Raw genomic sequence first — 19,625 nt, 5'->3', positions numbered from 1 at the left:
TTTTTTATGCTGCTCCATAAACAGTGCAGCCAGGAAAACAATGATGTATAATGGTTTACAGATGTATTCTGCACAGAACTGAACCAAAACCGATACAGTAACATTCCTCTGCTGACTATATTTTTATGAAATGTGGCACCTCAGCTACACATTGGATATTCAGAGAGACTGAAGAGATTTCAATTTTTTACATCCCTTTCCATCTTAATTAGTGTTCAAAACATATGGTCCGAATAAAAATAAAAAGAGCTCAAGTCATTATTGATTACCATGTCTGCCAATTAGGAATACAATTTCTTGGTTTGGATCCTTTACATGTTTCTTCTGTTTTGTTATTTTGATAAAGTTACCAAGATGCCAACATTCTATAGGACAAAACATCAGCAGAATATGTATATTCAAACACACAGCTTACATCAAGTGGAACCTTCCTTAGCCTTCCTCTCAGCAATGGGTGAAAGTTACTGTACAGCAGTTTACTGCCATCTACCCATTTGTTTTCCTTCTTAATGAACAAAAACTGCAAACCAATCCAAATGTTTTCTTCCAAACCAGGAAGCAAGGATGTTAAAAAATCTGTTGGGCAGAAAAGTAAATATTTACATATTATGATTTAGACAACCACAGTAAAAGTTTGAAAAACAGCTCGTATAAATAAGATAGTACAGCCCCCATCTATGTTAACTTCATTTCCCTCCTTAGTCATTGAAAATGCTACAAGCCATTTTAGTAGAGCATTAAGTGTTTTGCAGTTTTATCATCCCATCCTTTCCATATCCAACAAGGACATTCTTTTAAAAAAATCATTTGAGAGGATTAGCATTCTAACAGGCTAAGGTTGAACTGAGGGCCAGGAAATAAGTTTAACCTGTTTCTGTCTCTCTCCTCCTCTCCCTATCCCTGTCATCAACCCTGTCTCCTTGCATCTCCACCCAAATTTCAGAAGGTGCCTCCCTATTGCTCTGTAAGGCCTTCTATTGACTCCCCATAGACACATCAAAAGAGGGCTCAATGCCCTCTGAGTGTGTAGAGAGTCTCACTTGCTTCCTACACACTTCGCTCTCTCTCACTGGGCATGCCTCTAAAATAGAACCACTTCTTGAATGTGTCTTGTGCCTGTTTTACTCAACCCAGCAACAGAGTGAGTCAGGGTGGAAGGGAGGGGATCAGTTTCAACTGGGAATGGCTCTACCCAGGAATCCCAGTCCAGCTACTCTTTGTTCTCTGTGGCAAGGCCTGCTATTGGGTAAGGTTAGATCGATGTTAGTTTGTGTTAGCTATATATTAGCTAACTCCAGGCTAGTCTCAAGCTCTTTTCCTAAACTAGACAAACCCATTAAAGGGTAAAACCTCTCAGGGTTAGTCACCATTCTAAGGCTGGCTGGAAAAATGGAGATAGCCAGCTACAGAAAGGGCTTTTGTACATGAGGAATGGAAGGAAGGCTGGCAGGAAGCGGTGGCTATCAAAGTTGTGGCGAAGCTGTCTTTTTCCACCATAGCTTTGCACTGCCTTGACTTACCTGACAGAAATCTGTCACCAAGACTAATTTCTTATGCCAATATCCTTCAGTCAATTGAAAGGAACTTCCATTTACACAATCATGCTAAGAAATATTTGAAGCAGAATATGCTTTTCTAGGGCTAAAAGAGTTCTGAATTGCTCCAGTCTCAGTCATTTGAGCTCTAGTGTGGGTGCATCCCAATGCTGTGATAGCAGCAGCAAACTGCCCTTCCACTGTGCACTGTTAACTACTGAAGTAGCTTGCCTGGTCAACTTGCTATATTCCACTGCCCTGAATTGACTTGGCTACCTATACAAATAATGCTACACATAATGTGGAGCTCTTTTGTGAGTTACTTCAGATATCTGCAGGCAACTACCAGCCCTGTACACAAATTCAAAAGGATTAACAGATGTCTCTCTCAACAGGTAGGTAGTCAGACGCATTTGTAGACAGCTATTTGCAGCAAATGTATTCTCTTCACTGCATTCACCTCAATGAGATTTTAACTTCTGAAGTAAATCTTGGGAACTGTTTCAGACACCGCCCCTTCACTATTCATATATCTCTGGTAGTCTTTACGATTTCTAATTCACATGCTAGGGTAGGAAGGGAAACTGGTTTTTGAACTGGTTCTTTCCCTTTTTCTAAGGTTTGCCCATTTGTCTGTGCACTTTCCCATTTGTTAGCAGGCAGAATTCCTCTGACAGTTCAAATAAGTAAAAGGCATTCGTTATACATTTTTATTTTATTGTGAAGTTTTAGAATTATTTCAGTAAGACTTAAGGTAATTGTAAAATCATTTAATCAGATAACACTGCCACATAATTCCTAGTCTGCTACATAATTCAGTGCAGTTCTGCTGCATAAACTGGGGAAGGGGCTTGACATATTATTTTAGCCTAAAGTGCTGCATAGTATAAAGAGCCTTGAATTTCCCATCATACCTTGTTCAACTTGGCTTGAGATTGATGGAAGAGTGCCTCCATAAGTTTCACATATTTCATTAGCTTCTTTAAATGTTAAAAATTTGTGTTGTATCTTTAGAAAACACTGCAAAATAAATAAATATTGTAAAAGTTTATACAATGTAGCAGGAGTTCACTTGCTCTTTGACATTTATTATATCTTAGATGTAATTCATAAAACAATGACCCTAAAACCTCCACATCTTACTTCTCTTGCTTCCTGTGAGAAAGTATTAGAACTGCAATGATAGATAAATGCATTCAGGCTCCAATTCAGTCAGGTGACTTTAACAGTGTGAATGTCCATTTAAAGATAGTAGGGACTAAATTACAGTCAATCCTGTTTCCCTTTAAGATTCCTGAGACTTTTAGGGCTGATAAAGGCCTATGGAAGGGCAGAGGCAGGTGCTGGGAGAAAGAAAGATGATCCCAGAGGCATAGTTAATGCTTGGGGAAAACCAAGGCTACTATTTCTTTAAAGGCCAAGAAGCCTTGTAGTGCAGCGTTGGACAAGCAAAGCAGGAAGAGCCTGAAGAAGTGCAAAAGGGGAAGGACTTCCATCTGCTAATCTCTCTCAGCCCAGGGAGGAAAGATACAGAACTACAAAGTGGGAGAAGCAGCTGGGGGTAAAGCTGTTTTTAAAGTTGTAGTTAGCCTAAATTAATGCAAACCCCAGGAAGAAGGGCTGTGAGACCTGGCAGCCCAGGAGAAGGAACTTGGTGGAACTGATGCAAACCTTGAGAAGGACTGCTGTTGGACCCCTGAATGAAAAAGAGGGGTTGAGGCTGAGGACTTCAGAGTCCTCCGCAAAGGGGGATCTGATGTAAGTACTCTGGCCTGAGAGTAAGTAATTACCAAGAACTAAAAGGGCACTGATCGCAGTTTGCTTGCAGGGCTACCTCAAGTCACGAGGGGGCCCTGGGAGGCACACAGTCACAGTGCCTAAGTCTAAGAAGATGAGTAATCCCACTGAAGTCCCATTGAGGTGGGGACACAGAGTTCAGCGCCATCAGGTCTTTAATTCTGTATTCACATTTGTGTACTGGTTTAAAATCAAAGGTATACTCAAATGTAATTCTCAAGACTTCTATGGTTGGGTCAGGGATCTTCAGTTTATCAAGTTGGTACATAAGAATCCAAAAACTAACTCCTACAGAACTTTTAAATACACACACAAACTTCAGGACAGTGTAATGTGCAAAACTAAGGCAGACGCTTACCAAGTACAGAATCAATGATGATAAAGTAGAGAGAGAAACTGAGAGACACAAATCACAAGTCAGTTTTAGGAAAATAAGCATTTCTGGCGTCTTTTAGTATGATTTAGCTACTGGTAACAAGGAACAGAGCCAGAATCATGGGACCAGTCACTCTCTGCAGACTATAGTGTAAATTAAGAGAAGAGTGACAAATCTGAAAATGAAGATACGGACACAGAGGCACATGTTGTACTTCAGTGTGCAAATTTCAGACAGTGCACTCCTCAAGATGATCAGTCATAAAAGACTTCTCACTCAAAAAAATGAGAAACTATGCCTAACATAGGGAGAAATAGCATCATGTTACCTAGCAAAATGCCACCAAATCAGGAATGCACAGTAATGACATAAGGGCATAGAACCTAAACACACTGTGAAGTCTAGTTTAGGCAGATTACACCTGCCTCTGACAAAGATTTGAGGGTTCTATCCTTCTGCACTGTGGCAACACTTGCGGAGTCTGATATGCCAACAAAGTATTACTGTCTCTCATTAATGACATCATACAGTCAAACCAATGATTTTCATATTTTTTTTTGTTTTACAATGTGGGACCTCATCCCGAGTGAAGTGATTGAATGCTACTACAATATAGATATTTAATAATAATCATACTCTACATAGATTTGTGGTCTCTACTGTATACATATTCACAAACAGGAAAATGATGGGCAAACTCTGGATATGGAGTTGGATGGTACAGAGAAGAACCCAACTTTTGACTATGTATCCAAACCTCTTGGGCCTATATGCACGATGAGGGAAAAACAAACAAACCTAAACATTACATTTTTAGATTAAAAACCACCAATCCTATAGGAGACAGAGGAAAGTTGGGCTAATGGTTTAAAATATTACAGATCCTAAAACACAGGGTTGGCAAATAGGAAAAAATGTAGCCAAATATTTTGTACCAAGTACAATGCAGCATCATGAAAATCCTGACTGATGGTATTCAATAGGTTGAAAGTGATCCTGAGGATAGACAGAGGTGGTTTCACTGCAACACTGCAGATAATGGCTTAAAAGCAATAAACCCTGGTGCTGGAGTTTAAAACATTTCTGTAGTGTGGATCACATCTTAAAAGGTAGGCTTGAGGACTATCTTCCCTACCATTCATGATCACATGGGCCACCTCCTCTTTGAATAACATTCCTCTGGCAAATACAGCAACTGATTAAAAGGAAAAGTGATAGTAACAGATGCTAAAATGCATTATTGGCTCTAGATTTAGCACCTGGAAATAAGGACGAATGCCAGAATCATGTGACAAGCAAGTGCACCACACACCAGAGTTTTACTGAAAGGGAATAAAGAGACTATATCCTTTTAAAAAAAAGTTACAAATAAAAAGGGTTAACTTAAAAAAAAATGTACTCCGTGTTTTAGAGGCCATGATTCCACAAGCAAAAACTATAGCCACATCTGGTTTTGCAGGACTAAAAACATTCCTGATCTGGTTTTGACTAAGCCATAATCAACCTGCTTTAGACCATTTCTGAATAAATATATGACACTGGAACCAACAGGACTTTGAAATGCAAGTAATGATGATTGTCCTACATTCCCCCTTTACCTTGTTTTGAAACAGGAGCCAATCTTTAGGGCATCCTCCTTTAGGTGGGCGATATTCTGGCTCATGTTTCTCTAGTAAGGATGCATTATATTTTTCACATATGAAGGGCAGTTTCAGATTGCAGTTTATTGGGTAGTCTGTAGGAAATATAAATAAAGTTATCTGTATTTTGGTAACGATTATGCTGTGATAGGTGCTGCCTGCACTTGGGGGAAGACACAACCCAATGTAACTATAACATACAGTTGCAAATTATGCAAAGTAAAGTATTTTAAAATGACAGTCGAACATAGCATAAAAAAAGTAAATGATTTAATGAGAAAGTATCATATTAATAAAGGACCAGATTTGATACCATTACTCAGTTTTCAATAACACTTTACAAGTGGTCTCATTAACTACAGTGGAGAAGTTGTGGAATAAAGTTTTATTCCTTGTAAGTGTGGGTATCGGAATCTATCCCACAGGGCTTGATCTAATACTCACTAAAGTCAATGAAAAGACTCCCATCCCACTGACTTCAATGAACATTGGGTCAGGCCATAAAACTGTACATAACTGAAAAAAATAAGTGGACGAGGTCCCTGTTGAGGAGAATTACCATCTAACAGTGACCAAACAGGTTAACATTGGTAAGGAGATCTGCATTTAAAGGATTTGTGGAAGAAATAAGCTTTAGGGTGAATATGAAGATACAGAGGGAGGACTATCGGTGGACAAGAGCTCATAAGCTTTTCCAAGTATAGGGTGAAACTGAGAATAGAAAATTTGAAATTTCAGCTTAATTAGCATGTCAGTTACTTTATGCACCTGTGTTGTGAATCTGCACCATTAAGCAGATTCACAACACAAGTGCATGGCATGGCAATTTTGCAACCCCCCCCTTAGGCTCAGGTCTGCCTCATGTCCTCAAGCAATCAGCCACATGGAAGAAATGGAACGCCCCAAAACAAACTAGATCATGATCAAAAAGTCATTTGCTTCTGGCTCTTGTATTCAATATTGCATTTTGGATAGAGCTAATATTTTTTTTATAATAAAGAAACAACCTTACCTCTATACCAGCCCTTGGAAGAAATATACCAACAATCCCTCCAGAATCGACCATGGAAACGTGAAAATAACTGTAAACTAAATACAAACATTTCAGAGTCAACCCTTGACAAAACATTCTCTTTTAGGGGAAAAACCTGGTCATGGAGGACCCTGATGACAGCAGAACTAGTGTGCCTCTGCTGTTTGGGAGAGAGAAAATGTGCAGGTGGTTTAGGGAGACAGCTAGTGTAGGGGAAAGTGGGTGTCAGGGTCAGCGGATCTGTAGTGATTAGCATAGTCATGGATATACTGACCAAATCAACCTTGCAGAGAAGGTACACAATAGGAGCTTTGCCTGGCTAATAAGGATGTATACTAAGGAGCTGTCTAATCATTCATCCCTACTGCAACCCCTCCTACATTATCATGCTCAGTGAGGATAAAAACAATAGATTCTATATTCTTCTGTTCTAAATTATTCTTTTTTAAATGTACCATGTTACTACTTAGGCACCCTAAAATTTTCTTGGACAGGAAGGCCCTATTCCTTAGTTGCAGTTGAGAAGCACACAGTGCAACTCAGGAAGGGATGTCAAGGTTGCTTTAAGACATCTCTGCATTTTCCTAATCCTGGATCAATCCCTGTGCAAGACTATGGCATAAATTAGAAGCAGCTGAAGGCTGCTCTAAATTACACTGCCTGCCAATGGCCCCAAGGGCCACTTAGGACACTTGAGGATCATAAAGGCACTAAGAAGCCCTGGGTAACTCTCAGGCCAGCCACAGGGAGGAGTGGTGGTGTAGAAGCCTTATCCAGGTTCTGCAACACCAGAGAACCCTTATCCTTATGTAATCTTCCTGTGGCCGGGTGTGGTAGAAAGCAGAGACGAGGACAGGGGCTAATCTACTCAATTTCATATGCTCTGTATTCAAGCATTTTGTTCCTAGTTTTTGATTTACAAGATGAACTGAAGGTTTTTGTTGTTTCCTTAAATGGAAAAGTAAAAATGTAAAAACCTCCAATCCTGTTTCAGAACCCAAGTCATTAATAGGCTGCATGGACTGGCTCAACAATCACAAATAAAACCATTTTAAATAGGAACTGAAAAGCATTAACTGGTAGAACCAAAGTTCTAGCACTGAGGGGTTCTAGTGACACCACTAACATATTAAGTCCCTGGCCATTCAAAGACTTATACCTGTGCAGAAGTCTTTGGGGGACAATGTCTGCAAAGTACTTTGAAGATGTGAAGCCCCCTGTAAGTGCTAAGTGTTCTTATTACTGATTAGGTGTTAGAGATATTACTAACCTTTATAGTGGGAACAGCAGTCTGAAAATATTCGTTTGAATTAGCTGCTAAATCCTTAGTTCAATTATTAAGTCTACACATATATTCTGTTGATTATTACATTCAAGAAACCCAGAGTGTCCTAGACTCCTCACTCAAAGAAGTAGAGACTCAAGTCTGTGCTCCAGAGACCTTACACTCTAAATTTGACATGGCAAGGACAAGTGCAGGTCATAGGCAGACAAAAAAGGGGGACGGCAAGAGGAAGGAAAAGAATCACAGTTTTTCAAAGAATTATTTTTTGCTTTTTGTAGATGACATGTCAGAAGTGAGCCTTGTTAATAAGCTGGGATCATACATTTAGTTCACTAAATTTTTCCCTATAAAAGAAATGTCAACCAAAGTTTATAATGTCGCCTGCAAAGATAATACATACGGTGAATGATATCTAGTTCCATGATCCATGTATTTCAGCCACCACTTCTGTTCTGCACCTGACAACTGCAAAAATACATAAATAAATATAATAAAGAACTAGATTTTACCACTACCTAATGGAATATCCTAAGATAAGATCACTGGCCTTCATATATCTCCATGGCAAAACTCCCTTTTATTTAAAATGATTTAACTGAAGCAGGACTGGCACTTACAAGTAATACTCTTGTAAATGATGAGAAAATTCAAGTGACTAACTTCTTCGTCTTGGCTATCCACTTCAGAAAAGGCCATTATCAGGTCAGATATTTTAAAAACACAAATCTGTTTCTAATAATTCTTTTTTATTAAAACCTTTAGAACTTTCAAATATATTTTTCCACTGCTTACTGTATTTTTAACATGTACATTTCACTCCCTTGGGATGATAAAATCAGGCTAGTCAGTTTCAATGTGGGGGTTCTCATGTGCTAATACAGAGGTTCTCCAACCTTTTTCATGGTAGCTCGTATCTTAATAGTGATCTTAATGACATCTTCACATCTGCTCTCCCATTCAAGATCATATAATGTCTTTGTGGCAACTACAGCAGTTACTTAGATGGAAAGGTAAAATAAGGACAGATTTTGTCTATTTATAGCTGTCTTTAGCGCAATAAGTGTCTTGACCTTTTCTGAAAAGAGTTAATCATACTGTCTTACATACTTCATTTTCAGATGGATCCTCTAGCCCGGCTAAGTAGCACTCAGTGCAGGATGAGGGAGAGGAATAAAGGGTGGTTTTAAGACACTTTTATGCCCCCCCCTCCAATGCTGAGAACAGGAAGGGACAAAGGGGTGTAGTGAGCCTGAGGATCTGGCCCTTAGTCTTTCCTTCCCATATACATTGTTTCTCTCACCTGGAAACAAGGGGGAAAGCTAGCTCTCTGTGGAACAACAGCAGGTGCTCTTTGGGCCATCAAAATCCCCTGGGCCAGTATGGAACCTCGGTGCTACCACAATGATATAATATTTGCATTGCAAAGAGTATAGAGGAAAATTTAAAATAAAGACTAAAACTGTTTTAATTGAAATGAAAGTACTATAACGAAAATATTTCTTTTTCTTAGGGGCCAGATCATACCCTTAGGATACATGCAGAGATGGGGCCCTCTGTGCATAGATCCATCCTTAGAAGGTGAGGAGAACATTTGTATAAGTGTCCACAAACCCTAAGTCACTATCATTGTCTGCATAGTAGCAAGAACTACTGTCCCTGTGGCAATATACCCCTTTTCCCCAGGCTGTGAGGAAGGCTCTCTGTGGGTTTGTGGATCAGCAACTGGGAAGGAGATGATTGATGTACCTCTTCTCTCACCACCACACAGAGAAACAGCGCCCCCTCTGCATTGGGAAACATCTTAAAGAGGGGTTCCAGGAGCAGGGCCTGGCTGCAGTATTCCTGACAACTCCAGTGGAGTCATACTGCTAGGCAGCGACAACGTGTAACTCTTGATGATGGTGGTTTTTTTTTAAAACAATTTAAAGGTTCTGGGAGGGGGCACATGTCCACCCCATGCATTGCCTCTGGGCTGAGCAGCAGCAGCAGAGCCAGGAGCCCCAGGGCAGCAGCGAGTGAGCACCTTGGGGAGCATCTCATGGCAGTTGGGTTTTGCAGGCAGAGGCCAGGTCTAAGGTGAGTTGCCAGCCGGCACTGGGTTTCTTTGGGCACAGCTCAGGCTGTGCTGCCTGCCCTGCCTGGGGAACACCCAGCTGTGCAGAGGCCGCCCACCGTGGGAAGCAAGGCAGGGAGGGCTGCTGGGCAGACAGCCAGCACCCTGGTTCCCACAGCATGGAGAGCCAGGGGCCTGAAAGGGCTGGGAAGCTACTATCAGCTTCTGATCTGTTGTCTCCTGGCAAGAGGCAGGCAATGGTTTTCAAACTGTGGCGTGGCTCACAGTTTGAAAACTTGTATGCTAAATGGAAGGCAGAGGTCTGGGAAAGAGGGCACGTGTCTCCGTGTGCCCCTTCCCCATACATCATCTCTGATGCCAGGGAGACAGAGCAGAGCTCCAAGATGCCCAATGATGGTGCGGAGTCATAGAGCCTTCTTGTGGATGACCCCATCTCAATCCAAATGGAACAATTCAGAGGAAACTCTATGAGAGGACCCTGTTAACTTCCTACTTCCGAAAAGTAAAGAGTGAGGTCTCAATGATGATACTGAATAAAGGCAGTAACAGAGGTATGGCAGTCTGAAATCTTTTTTTTTTTTTTTTTAAATGATTCTCACAGAACAGCTGATTTCCTGATTAGGTAGGTTATACACTCTGCCCTCCAGGGATTGATCACATTTATCTATTGCTGGGGTTTCTAATATACTCCTCTCATTCAGATAAATAGTGGTGTGATGTCCCACTGTTGGAACACACAAATACACAATTACTATACAATGTTACACCTCCTTCTGAACCCAGGAACAATGTGTACGGTAATCTTGTCATGGCATCTTCTTTCTGTTTGGAGCTTTATTAAGGTTATTTAACAGGCTCTTTTAAATTTAAATATTCAAATGCAGATCTAAAGGAGATTAATACAAAACTGATTATTTTCTCTTTCAGCTAAGCTTTTCCTTTGGCAGGCATTTTAAAAACTATTAAGGGTTATATGTTAGAGTGAAAAATTAAGAGAAAAATATTAACATTCTTATACTGGAAACACTTGCAAAAAACCAGTTTCTCAGATAGAATATATTTCATTACCTGTTCTATGCGAGTTAGGAGTGTCCTTAATTTTGTATAAGTATCCACAGATGCTAAGTCACTATCATTGTTTGCACAGTAGAGAGCAGCTTCTTGGTTGCTCAGGTGTTTATCTTTCACAAACCAAAATTCAGCTCCATCAATAACAAGTGGTGGTCCATGAATTCCACCTACATCTGGAGATGAAAACCACACAAGCAAACATGGAATTAATCCTGAAAAATTATTACACTCAGAAAAGTAAAGGGCTGGACCCAATGCTAAGAGGATCTGTATGTATATCTCTCATTTAAATCAGTGAGAGTTGAGGATGTTTCCTGTCTCCGAATCCTGCCCTCTGTGTGTAAGCATGATCTTCACTGATATCAGAAAGGATATAATAGTGAGAAACACCGGACACAAGTAACTGAAATGTATGTAAAAAATAAATCTGTGTACCTGGTATATACCACTCTGGCGTTGTTGGGGTGCTACCTGTTCAGGAAAGAAAGAAACAATCATGGATCCTGCATTCCTGATACACATACTTCCACTGAAGTCAATGGGAGCTTTGCATGCATTCAACTTACAGTTATTTTTAAATCTTTATTAGAGATGTGCAAGCACCAATGCTCTCACTAACAATAATGTTGATTCTACCCACACATAAGCACTAATAAACATAAGCTTTTTCACTGAAAGGCCAACCAACAATTGTGAATTTCACACGGCTTTAGAGAATATAACCCCAGCTGTTGCACAAACTTCAGCCCTACAATTCCAATATCTAAACCAGTGTTTCTTAACCTGGGGGTTTAGAGGGGTCGCAAGTGCAGAGCTGGTATTGGGGGTGGCAAGAAAGGCAATTGCCTGGAGCCACAGGGGCGCCATGAAACTAAGTTACATGCCTCAGCTCCGTGGGGGTGGGACTCAGGCTTCAGGGGTACAGTAGTTTGGAAAGGTTAAGAACCACTGACCCTTTCAATTTGATAATAAACAGTATTCTAAGTGTAGCAATCTGTCTCTTCCTGTATATTTAAATACACAAAGTTCAAGTCTCACTCTCAAATTCTAAGAACTTTAGGTCTGAAGGCTATTTTAATGCTTTCCGAGATGCCTATTATAAAGTCAGAGATCCTGGGTTAATGATAAAGTGAAAGTAGTAATTAAAGACATTTTAAACAAAAAACAGATGAGAGTTTAGATGAATAAATGGATGTAAATGCAGCTTAACTTTTGTTATCTGGCAAACCCATTCAAGTTTAGCATCACAATCAAAAGGTTTTAAGTAAAAATCCAATTGTCTGTCTTCATGGAAATGAAGTCTCCAAAAATACCTCCCTGGTATTCGATTGGTCTGCACAAAAGTAGAGATTGGAAATGTGTTGGTATACTCGATACAAACTTCTGGAGCAATAAAACAGATAATTTAGACATTCTTGATGACAGAAATAATTTACCCTGCTGCTGGTTCTTTGCAATTTTAACTGAATTTTTAAAATGATAAAATACAGATACAGCTTCACAAACAAACTCTCAAAGATAGAGTTTATGAAGCAATCAGTTTAAAATGTATCCATTCACAGAAATCTCTTCTTGCAGCACGCTACATAGTTTTGTTTTTGTTTTGTTTTTTTGTTTTTTGTTTTTTTTAATAATCCACAGATTTAATCTGTTTTTATCCTGGAGTAATATTCACTGCCCCTTACAGGATTCTCATTTCTGCCCAGAAGGAACAATCTTCTGAAATGACACAAAAACAGGATTCTCCTTAGTATAATCAAGATTAAAAATCTTGATACCACCTTCTGGTTCCTACAATAAAGATAATGTTGGGTCCTTTAGTCTGACAGCACAGGATCATAATGATTTTGAAAACAATGCTTACAAAAGCCATGATGTTCACTTCATACATATTTAGGGATATTCCTTCTTAATGAACATTTATTAGTCCAATATTTTAGACAAGAAGTTCTCAGACTAAAGATCATGGCCCTTGGGTGTTGCAAATAGGGGAAAGAGAGTAGTGGCCACCCATCCCTTCAATGAATACTAAGTGACTAAATGGGAGGCAGGGTCCCAGGGCAATCCCAATATAGGAAACGAAGTCACTGTATGGAAAAGATTGAGAAGTACTATTTTAGAAGCCATACCATCAGGTTAGAATTAGGCAGTAACGATGCATTTATGAATACAGAAGAACCACATCAGTTTGGATTAATGACTGGTAGGCCCATAATTACAGTATTGTACTAAGTTGTTCTGTATGCTACATATTATTATGGTAGTATTTAATGGAAGTAAAGAAATCTTAGTAAGGGAAAGCCCTTGCTATATGCTGTTAGTAAATATTGGTTCCACTGTTTTTTGTGAATATTAGAAGGTTTTGTGAATTAACAAGAAAATTAGCACCTTTCTACTGTATACAGTTATAAATGTACAGCAGCAGTCAGTCTAAGCTTAATGGCAAAAATTAAAAGTATAAAGTAAATATACTGTAAATAAAAGTATCACAAATATATTATATTAATATTATAAAATCTTGAGACATACCTTTAAAGCAGCACAGTCTCTAACGTCATAGACATCTTTCTGGAACTCGGGTGACATAACAACAGCAGTTACCTACATAAAGGGAAGGGAGGGCAGAATTGTGACATGATTATTTGTATCGAGGTACAGTGCCTAGGGATCCCAGTCAAGATTGGACAGCGCTCAGCACAAAGGGAGACAAAGAGAATAAAAAGGCTGCGTTTGCCCAAAATAGCTTTCAATCTATGGCCCTGATTGTATGATGACATATGTACATACTTAACTTTACACATAAACCAGTTTGGAAGTGATATAGACGTTTTCTAGAAAAGACTGGACACATCAAGGAGATGGGGTTGAGAAACTGTAGTACATGTTGGGATACAAAGACACCTTGTTCTGTCCAGCTGCATTTGGATCATTATATTTAAATATTTTGGTATAAATACAGTATAAAGGCAAAGACTGGACAAACTGTATTTCAGAGGTTATTTTTAATTGCGAAAGTCTGACGGGAGCTTAATTCCTCTCCTAAGTGCAAAGTTTCATGTAAGTGTTTTTCTATATTCTTTGCCTGCCATAGAACAAGATTAATCTAAAATATCTGTTAGTTGATTTTAGTTTCAACAAATGTTAATATGGTAGTATTTTCTGGAATTTAACTTACAGGATTGTTATCACTCCACTGCCAGGTTCCTAGAGAATCTGGATTCCTTTTATTCAGTCCCACCCAGACCCATCGGTCATCACTGTAAACAAAAAAACAAACAAATTCAGCACAAGTGTATGTTAATTCCAGCACATTTATTGAAAAGATTAATGAGTCATTTAAAGAGCCTTCTTTTAAATACCAAATGTTTGTGACAAATATAAAAATACAAGTATGGAGTCTAATTCTGCAAACCCTTCACTTTGTCTAGGAAGTCCAGTATGAATTACTAGTATTGTATCCCAGTTTAACCAGTCTCTGATAGTACTTATTAATTAAGGAAACCAATGTTAATTTTGAGTCCTGTTTCCTGGATAGAGGATTTCCCACTCTAATATTTAAAGCAAAAGTAGCATAGGTGAAACAAGCTAAGAGGAAGGGGCTTGTGTTTTCTCTCCTCTGATTCTAGACTCTGCTTCAGCAAAGCACTTAAGTACGTGTTTACAACCCACTAACTTCAACAGGATGTAAGCATCTCCTTAAAGGCAAGACAACAGAACTCTACACTATTTTACAAATGCAGGGCTGTCTTTTATTTTTGTTTTGCTTTTCATTTTCTAGGAGTGGGGTAATTAAAACTTAAAATTCTCAGCTCCATTCCAAGGAAAAGGTTGCCACTATAAAAGAGGATTTCAATGCATATATTCAAAACTGTAGTAATACCACAGTTCTCTTAATATGTCTCTTTACTATTGTTTAGGACTTTAAGGGCATTGTGACAGAGGGGGATATGTCTGGGTTAGTCTGTGAATGTCATTTGTATTGTAACCTCCATTTTGGATTAGGACATCCATTTTATGCTATGTGCTGAATTTAAGTCCAGGCTTGCCCAAAGCAAGGTTATGAAGTGCTCTGGTCAGCTATGCTGTCCAGGAATGGTGCTTGATACCTTGTTGAAGGATGATCTCTGAGAAGCCACCAAGACAACAATCTAGGACTACTGACTATCTCTAAACTACCAGTCCATTCCCATGGGAAAATGGATGCTTTACACAGGACCCTGGAGGGAAAAAGGGGAAAGCATGCCAGTAGAGCACATGGCAAAAAGGAAGAGAAACTCTATTTAAGGAGTGCTTTTCTAGCAGAGGGTCTGTCCATTGCCATGTGAAAGAAGACTGGGTCTGAGAGAAAGAGTCCCTCCTGCCTCCTCTGCCTAGTCTGAAATGCTGACCAGACCATGGACTCTCAAAAGCGGTGAGCTTAGACTAGGCAAGGGAGCATCTCAGGACTTTTAAATTTTTTTTTTGGAAAGATCTGTATCTTGAGTGCTTTTTAAGAGGAAAGTGATTATGACTAAGACATTCTTTTGCTAAGCCTGTGTTCCTTACCTTGCTGGCCTGAAGGGATTAAGGTAGAAACCAAAGTTCCCACACAGCCTAGGTGGAACTCTGATGGAGCAGAACTAAACAGCTGGGGGTTGGGAGGTCTGAGGCACTGATTCCAGGGTCTGGGATGGCTGCACTGCTGAGTCCCATGTCCCAAAGAAGGGCTCAGAGAAGAGGTATGAATCTGAAAGCATGCCATAGAGACCAAGAGCTAGAAGCAGTGACTCACCTCCGCATGTGGTACCTAGCCTGGACCGGATTTACACCTCTACGCACACCACCCACCCTCTCCCCCCTGGCACAGCATCTTCAGCATTCTCCCCACCCCCGGGTCTGGCTGGGCCAGCTCTGCGCAGGGGTGGGGGAGATGGGCTGGGGTGATCAGGGGGAATATGCTCACCCCTGGGCTCTGGCTTCCAGCCTGGTCAGGGGGCGGAGCCCCAGGGGAAGAGGAGGAGCAGGGCAGGAGGGCCCTGGGAGAGAGAAGGAGCTGGTGGCAGGGCCAGAATTCCACGCAGGGCCCCCAAACTGGCTGGTGTCCCTGGGCACAGGCCCTGTGACTCGTGCAGTAATCTGCCACTGTTTAGGTGCCCCTAGAACATTGGTGCCCCTAGGCACGTGCCTACTGTGACTAATTGGAAATCCAGCCCTGGACCTAGCATTTGAGTCCATTTAAAAACAGACTGGTTACCGGGCCTGCCAACATGGGGGGAGGTAAAGAGGGTAATTGCCCAAGGGCCGGGCCATGGGTGGTAGGTGAAGTGTCCTCTCGAGAAAGCTAGCTCCCCATCCTGTCTCTTCTGTCTGTGACCCTGCTCACAGTTCACTCCTGCTCCACTCCAGGCCCCTTCCCCTTCCCCAATGAGTCCCTCTCCCCCACTCCACATCCTCCCTTCCCCGATTGGCCTCCCTGCCACGTCCCTTCTCCCTGCTCAGCCCCGCCCCCCATCACTCACCGCATGCATCCCTCCTCTCCCCCTCCCCGTTTAGCCCCCCCTCACTGCTGCTCACTTCCTTCATCCCTCCTCACCCCCTCCCTGCTTAGTCTCCCCTCCCATTGTCGTTCACTACCTGGGGGACGGGGGATGTGTAAGAGAAGAGGAGTATTGAGTGTGCGTGGGGGAAGGACACAGTGGTGAGCTGGGGAGGGGGGTGGGGTCTGGGTCAGAGTGTGGGCAGGCTGTGGGGGGAAGAGATGGGACGGGAAGCTAGCCTATCTGAAGGGTAGCTTCACCTGCCGCCCATGGTTATAAACCTCAGCCATCCCTTTCTAGGGGGACAGGGGCCATTGACTGTTCTGCTCTGGGGCCTGGAATTGCTGTTGGCAGGCCTGCTGGTGACTATCCGGAAAAGGACTAGGATAGGATGTAACAGGCATAACTAATTTTAATGTAGTAAAGATGTTAATTTCCAAGGCCATCCATTTCTATTTGTCCTCATTCTTTTTACAGTAATTCTTGGTCATATTTTTATTTAATTTATAGACACAGGCCAAATCCTGTGTTGATTTACAACCCAGGTAGCCTACTGAAGTCAATGAGGCCACTTTGGGTGCTAAACCACCACCAAAGTCTGGCCTATAGATGCAGACATTGCATATAACTAGAGATTTTAAACTTGTACATTCTAGATTAAACATCTAGGGCCAAATCTTGGCTCTTACTCCAGTGACCAGATCTGCTGGGTTAAGTCTGCTTTGCCCTAGGGGACATGGCATTTAATGCACTGGAGAATGAGGGCCCGTATTGCCACGCAAGTTGGGCTGATCCAAAATTCTTTTAAGTCAGTGGAAAGACTCCTATTGACTTCAGCTCCCAAAAAGGCATTATTAATTTTGTTTACTAGGATTTTGATAAGAAGGATATATGTTTTACTTAAAAAAATCCTTTCATGGCAAATATTTTGTCCAGCTCTAACATTAACCTTTGTATACCAGAGTGATATAAACTTACCATCTTCAATATTCTCTGCTCTTCTGTAGTGATAGGAATTACATTTGTACAAATGTAGACTCTACAAAACTTAGAATGCCCTGTGTCATTCCCCAGCAAACCACTTGAAACAGATATTTATATTTATCTAACAATTGAATTGCTTCTGACATTCTGCTTTTAGGATTTTACTCTTCTACAATTGTCCATCTCTGCACAGTTAATCAAGCACTGCTTAACTCTTTCTCACAACCCAAAGCTTAGAGTGGCATAAGGAATCACCACAGAGGAACATACCTGCTTATGTCCCTAAAACACTTATTTCAGAAGACTTTGCAATAATTACTTGAGTTAACTAACAGCAATTTTCAAAATTTTCCAACTTTGATGCTCCTGCCTATTTCTTAAAAAAATGCCAGGTCAAAAGTTTCCCCAATTTATAATAATTAACCTGATTATGTAATAAGACTTTTCAGCTGATGTGGCACTTAGAATATCAATTCATAGTTTGGCTTTTTTTGTGAGAGCTCAAACACAATCGTGAGACTTATTCAGCAACTGATCCACTATTTCTGATAGCACTCAAGCTCAAGTAAAGCCTATTGGTGCCCTAAGTTGAATGTACTATCACCATAAAGTAAATTTAGAAGGCATCCCATGCCAAAGTAACACTGGAACACAGCTGTTAATTCAGACTCCATCTCCACTGTAATTATGATGGCATCAGGGAACCTGGTTACAATATGGTTAAATGTTGTATTGTAGATTGCACCTAAATATGTTCTAGTTTAAAACCCTGCATAGTGCAGGCATTGGGGTGGTAACAGTTAGATCCTATAGTGTTGTAGCACAGATGGAACCTAAAACGGATTCAATCTATGCTTTACCAAGGACTCAAATTTGATTGAGTTAAAAGGATCGTAAGTCTCCATCATCTGTTGTTTCTGTGCTGAAGGCTTTCCATTCAGAGGACGGGTACTAACATAGAACTAGAACTTCGTAAATACTACTAAGTGTGGTATGGTCTTTCTTACTACTTGCTGCAAATCCACAGATCTCAGTCTATCCCTGGCTCTTCCTTCCAAGGCCTCCTGAAGCAATGGAAGCATGGTTTTTCTCCACATCTTGCTCCCATCACCAAATAATGCTCTCTTTAAAGTGTGAAAAAGCTGCATCAGGGGAGTTACTGTCTCAGCCTAGCAGCAAGTTATGATGATTTTTGTACTTTAGCCTCTGTTACTTGAAAGGTGTGCATGCTGTGTTAGTAGTTGTTTGAATCTTCCCCTGACCATCCCACAAGCTATGTGGGGCCCTTCTTTGACACAAAGTACAGAAATAGTATTATAGGGGAAGAAAAACACATGTAGCTCTCTTCCTCTCATCCCATGCCACAGCTGAAAGTACCATACGACACTTTGGGAGATGAATGTGGAGGTGGATGTTTAATACAATTGTATTGTTCTGGAAAAGTAATCTATTTTGCTATATATTTTGATTGCTGTGGAAACTGACAGATAATTAAAATACGGAAACTGAAACCAATCAAAATTGGCCCATAGAAGTAATCTTGCATTCCTTGGTGAATTGATTCAGGAGTAACTTTTTCAAATACAAAACCCTGGCATGTGGGAGTTTGATAAAAACTGCCCAGTAGAGCTAAGTGATTAATTGATTTTTTGGTTCGGTGGCCAAAATGGAATTTTTTCGGTTTTTCTCACTGAAACAAAAACCTGAAAAAAAATGTGTTTAGGTCAAACAAGTCAACATTGTCTAAACAAAAGTAGTTTTGCATTGAAATGTCAAAATGGTTTGTTTAGAAAATGTCAAAATGAGCTGTTTCAGCTTTTAAAAAAAAATTAATCCTCATTTTTTATTCAGCCAAAACTGCATTTTTTGGCAAATTTAAGTTGGCAAGTGTTCTGCAAGGCTAAACTGTCAATCACATGAATATGACATGAATAACAAGGCTTTTTCAGAGACAGCTTCTTTGACAAAAATCTAAGACCCACAAATTATGTATTATTTAATTTCTTGATACCAGAGAACTCAACACACTCATTTAATGTCTGTTCAGTGTTATCCCAGTTATACCAAATGGAATCTGTGCCAACCAGATTGCTAGATAGCACATTATTCACAGACAGTGGCGTACCAAGGAGAGCAAGGAGGGAGCAGTGGGGACCAGAGCCCGTCACTGCCCCCCGCCACTCCACAGCAAGGGAGTGCAGGAAACGGGTCAACAGACACTCCCCCTCCACGGGGTGCTGCCAATGCTGCTGCTGACACCGATGAGGAGGAGTGGGGGAGAACGGAACACAGGCCACAGACACCCCGCCGACGG

At 40.7% G+C, this 19,625-nt stretch overlaps 1 protein-coding gene across 1 annotated transcript in view; it reads right to left on the bottom strand.

The window, feature by feature from the left end:
• LY75 (lymphocyte antigen 75) overlaps positions 1-19,625 on the bottom strand; it is a 72,888-nt gene that overhangs the window by 21,980 nt on the left and 31,283 nt on the right. Inside the window, exons 14-24 of the mRNA XM_067549383.1 lie at positions 13,987-14,068; positions 13,341-13,412; positions 12,022-12,144; position 11,765; positions 11,247-11,282; positions 10,809-10,984; positions 8,067-8,131; positions 6,361-6,437; positions 5,307-5,443; positions 2,450-2,555; positions 416-576 (exon numbers count right to left, since the gene is read on the bottom strand). Coding sequence (XP_067405484.1) covers positions 416-576; positions 2,450-2,555; positions 5,307-5,443; positions 6,361-6,437; positions 8,067-8,131; positions 10,809-10,984; positions 11,247-11,282; position 11,765; positions 12,022-12,144; positions 13,341-13,412; positions 13,987-14,068 — 1,036 coding nt within the window. The remainder of the gene's footprint in view (positions 1-415; positions 577-2,449; positions 2,556-5,306; positions 5,444-6,360; positions 6,438-8,066; positions 8,132-10,808; positions 10,985-11,246; positions 11,283-11,764; positions 11,766-12,021; positions 12,145-13,340; positions 13,413-13,986; positions 14,069-19,625) is intronic.

Source organism: Emydura macquarii, unplaced genomic scaffold (assembly GCF_026122565.2).
Source record: "Emydura macquarii macquarii isolate MOO-44397 ecotype Brisbane River unplaced genomic scaffold, CSIRO-AGI_Emac_v2 contig_1253, whole genome shotgun sequence".
In the NCBI taxonomy this organism is placed as follows: Eukaryota; Metazoa; Chordata; order Testudines; family Chelidae; genus Emydura; species Emydura macquarii.
Note: the sequence above shows the minus strand (reverse complement) of the source record. Positions and strands in the feature narration are given on the sequence as shown.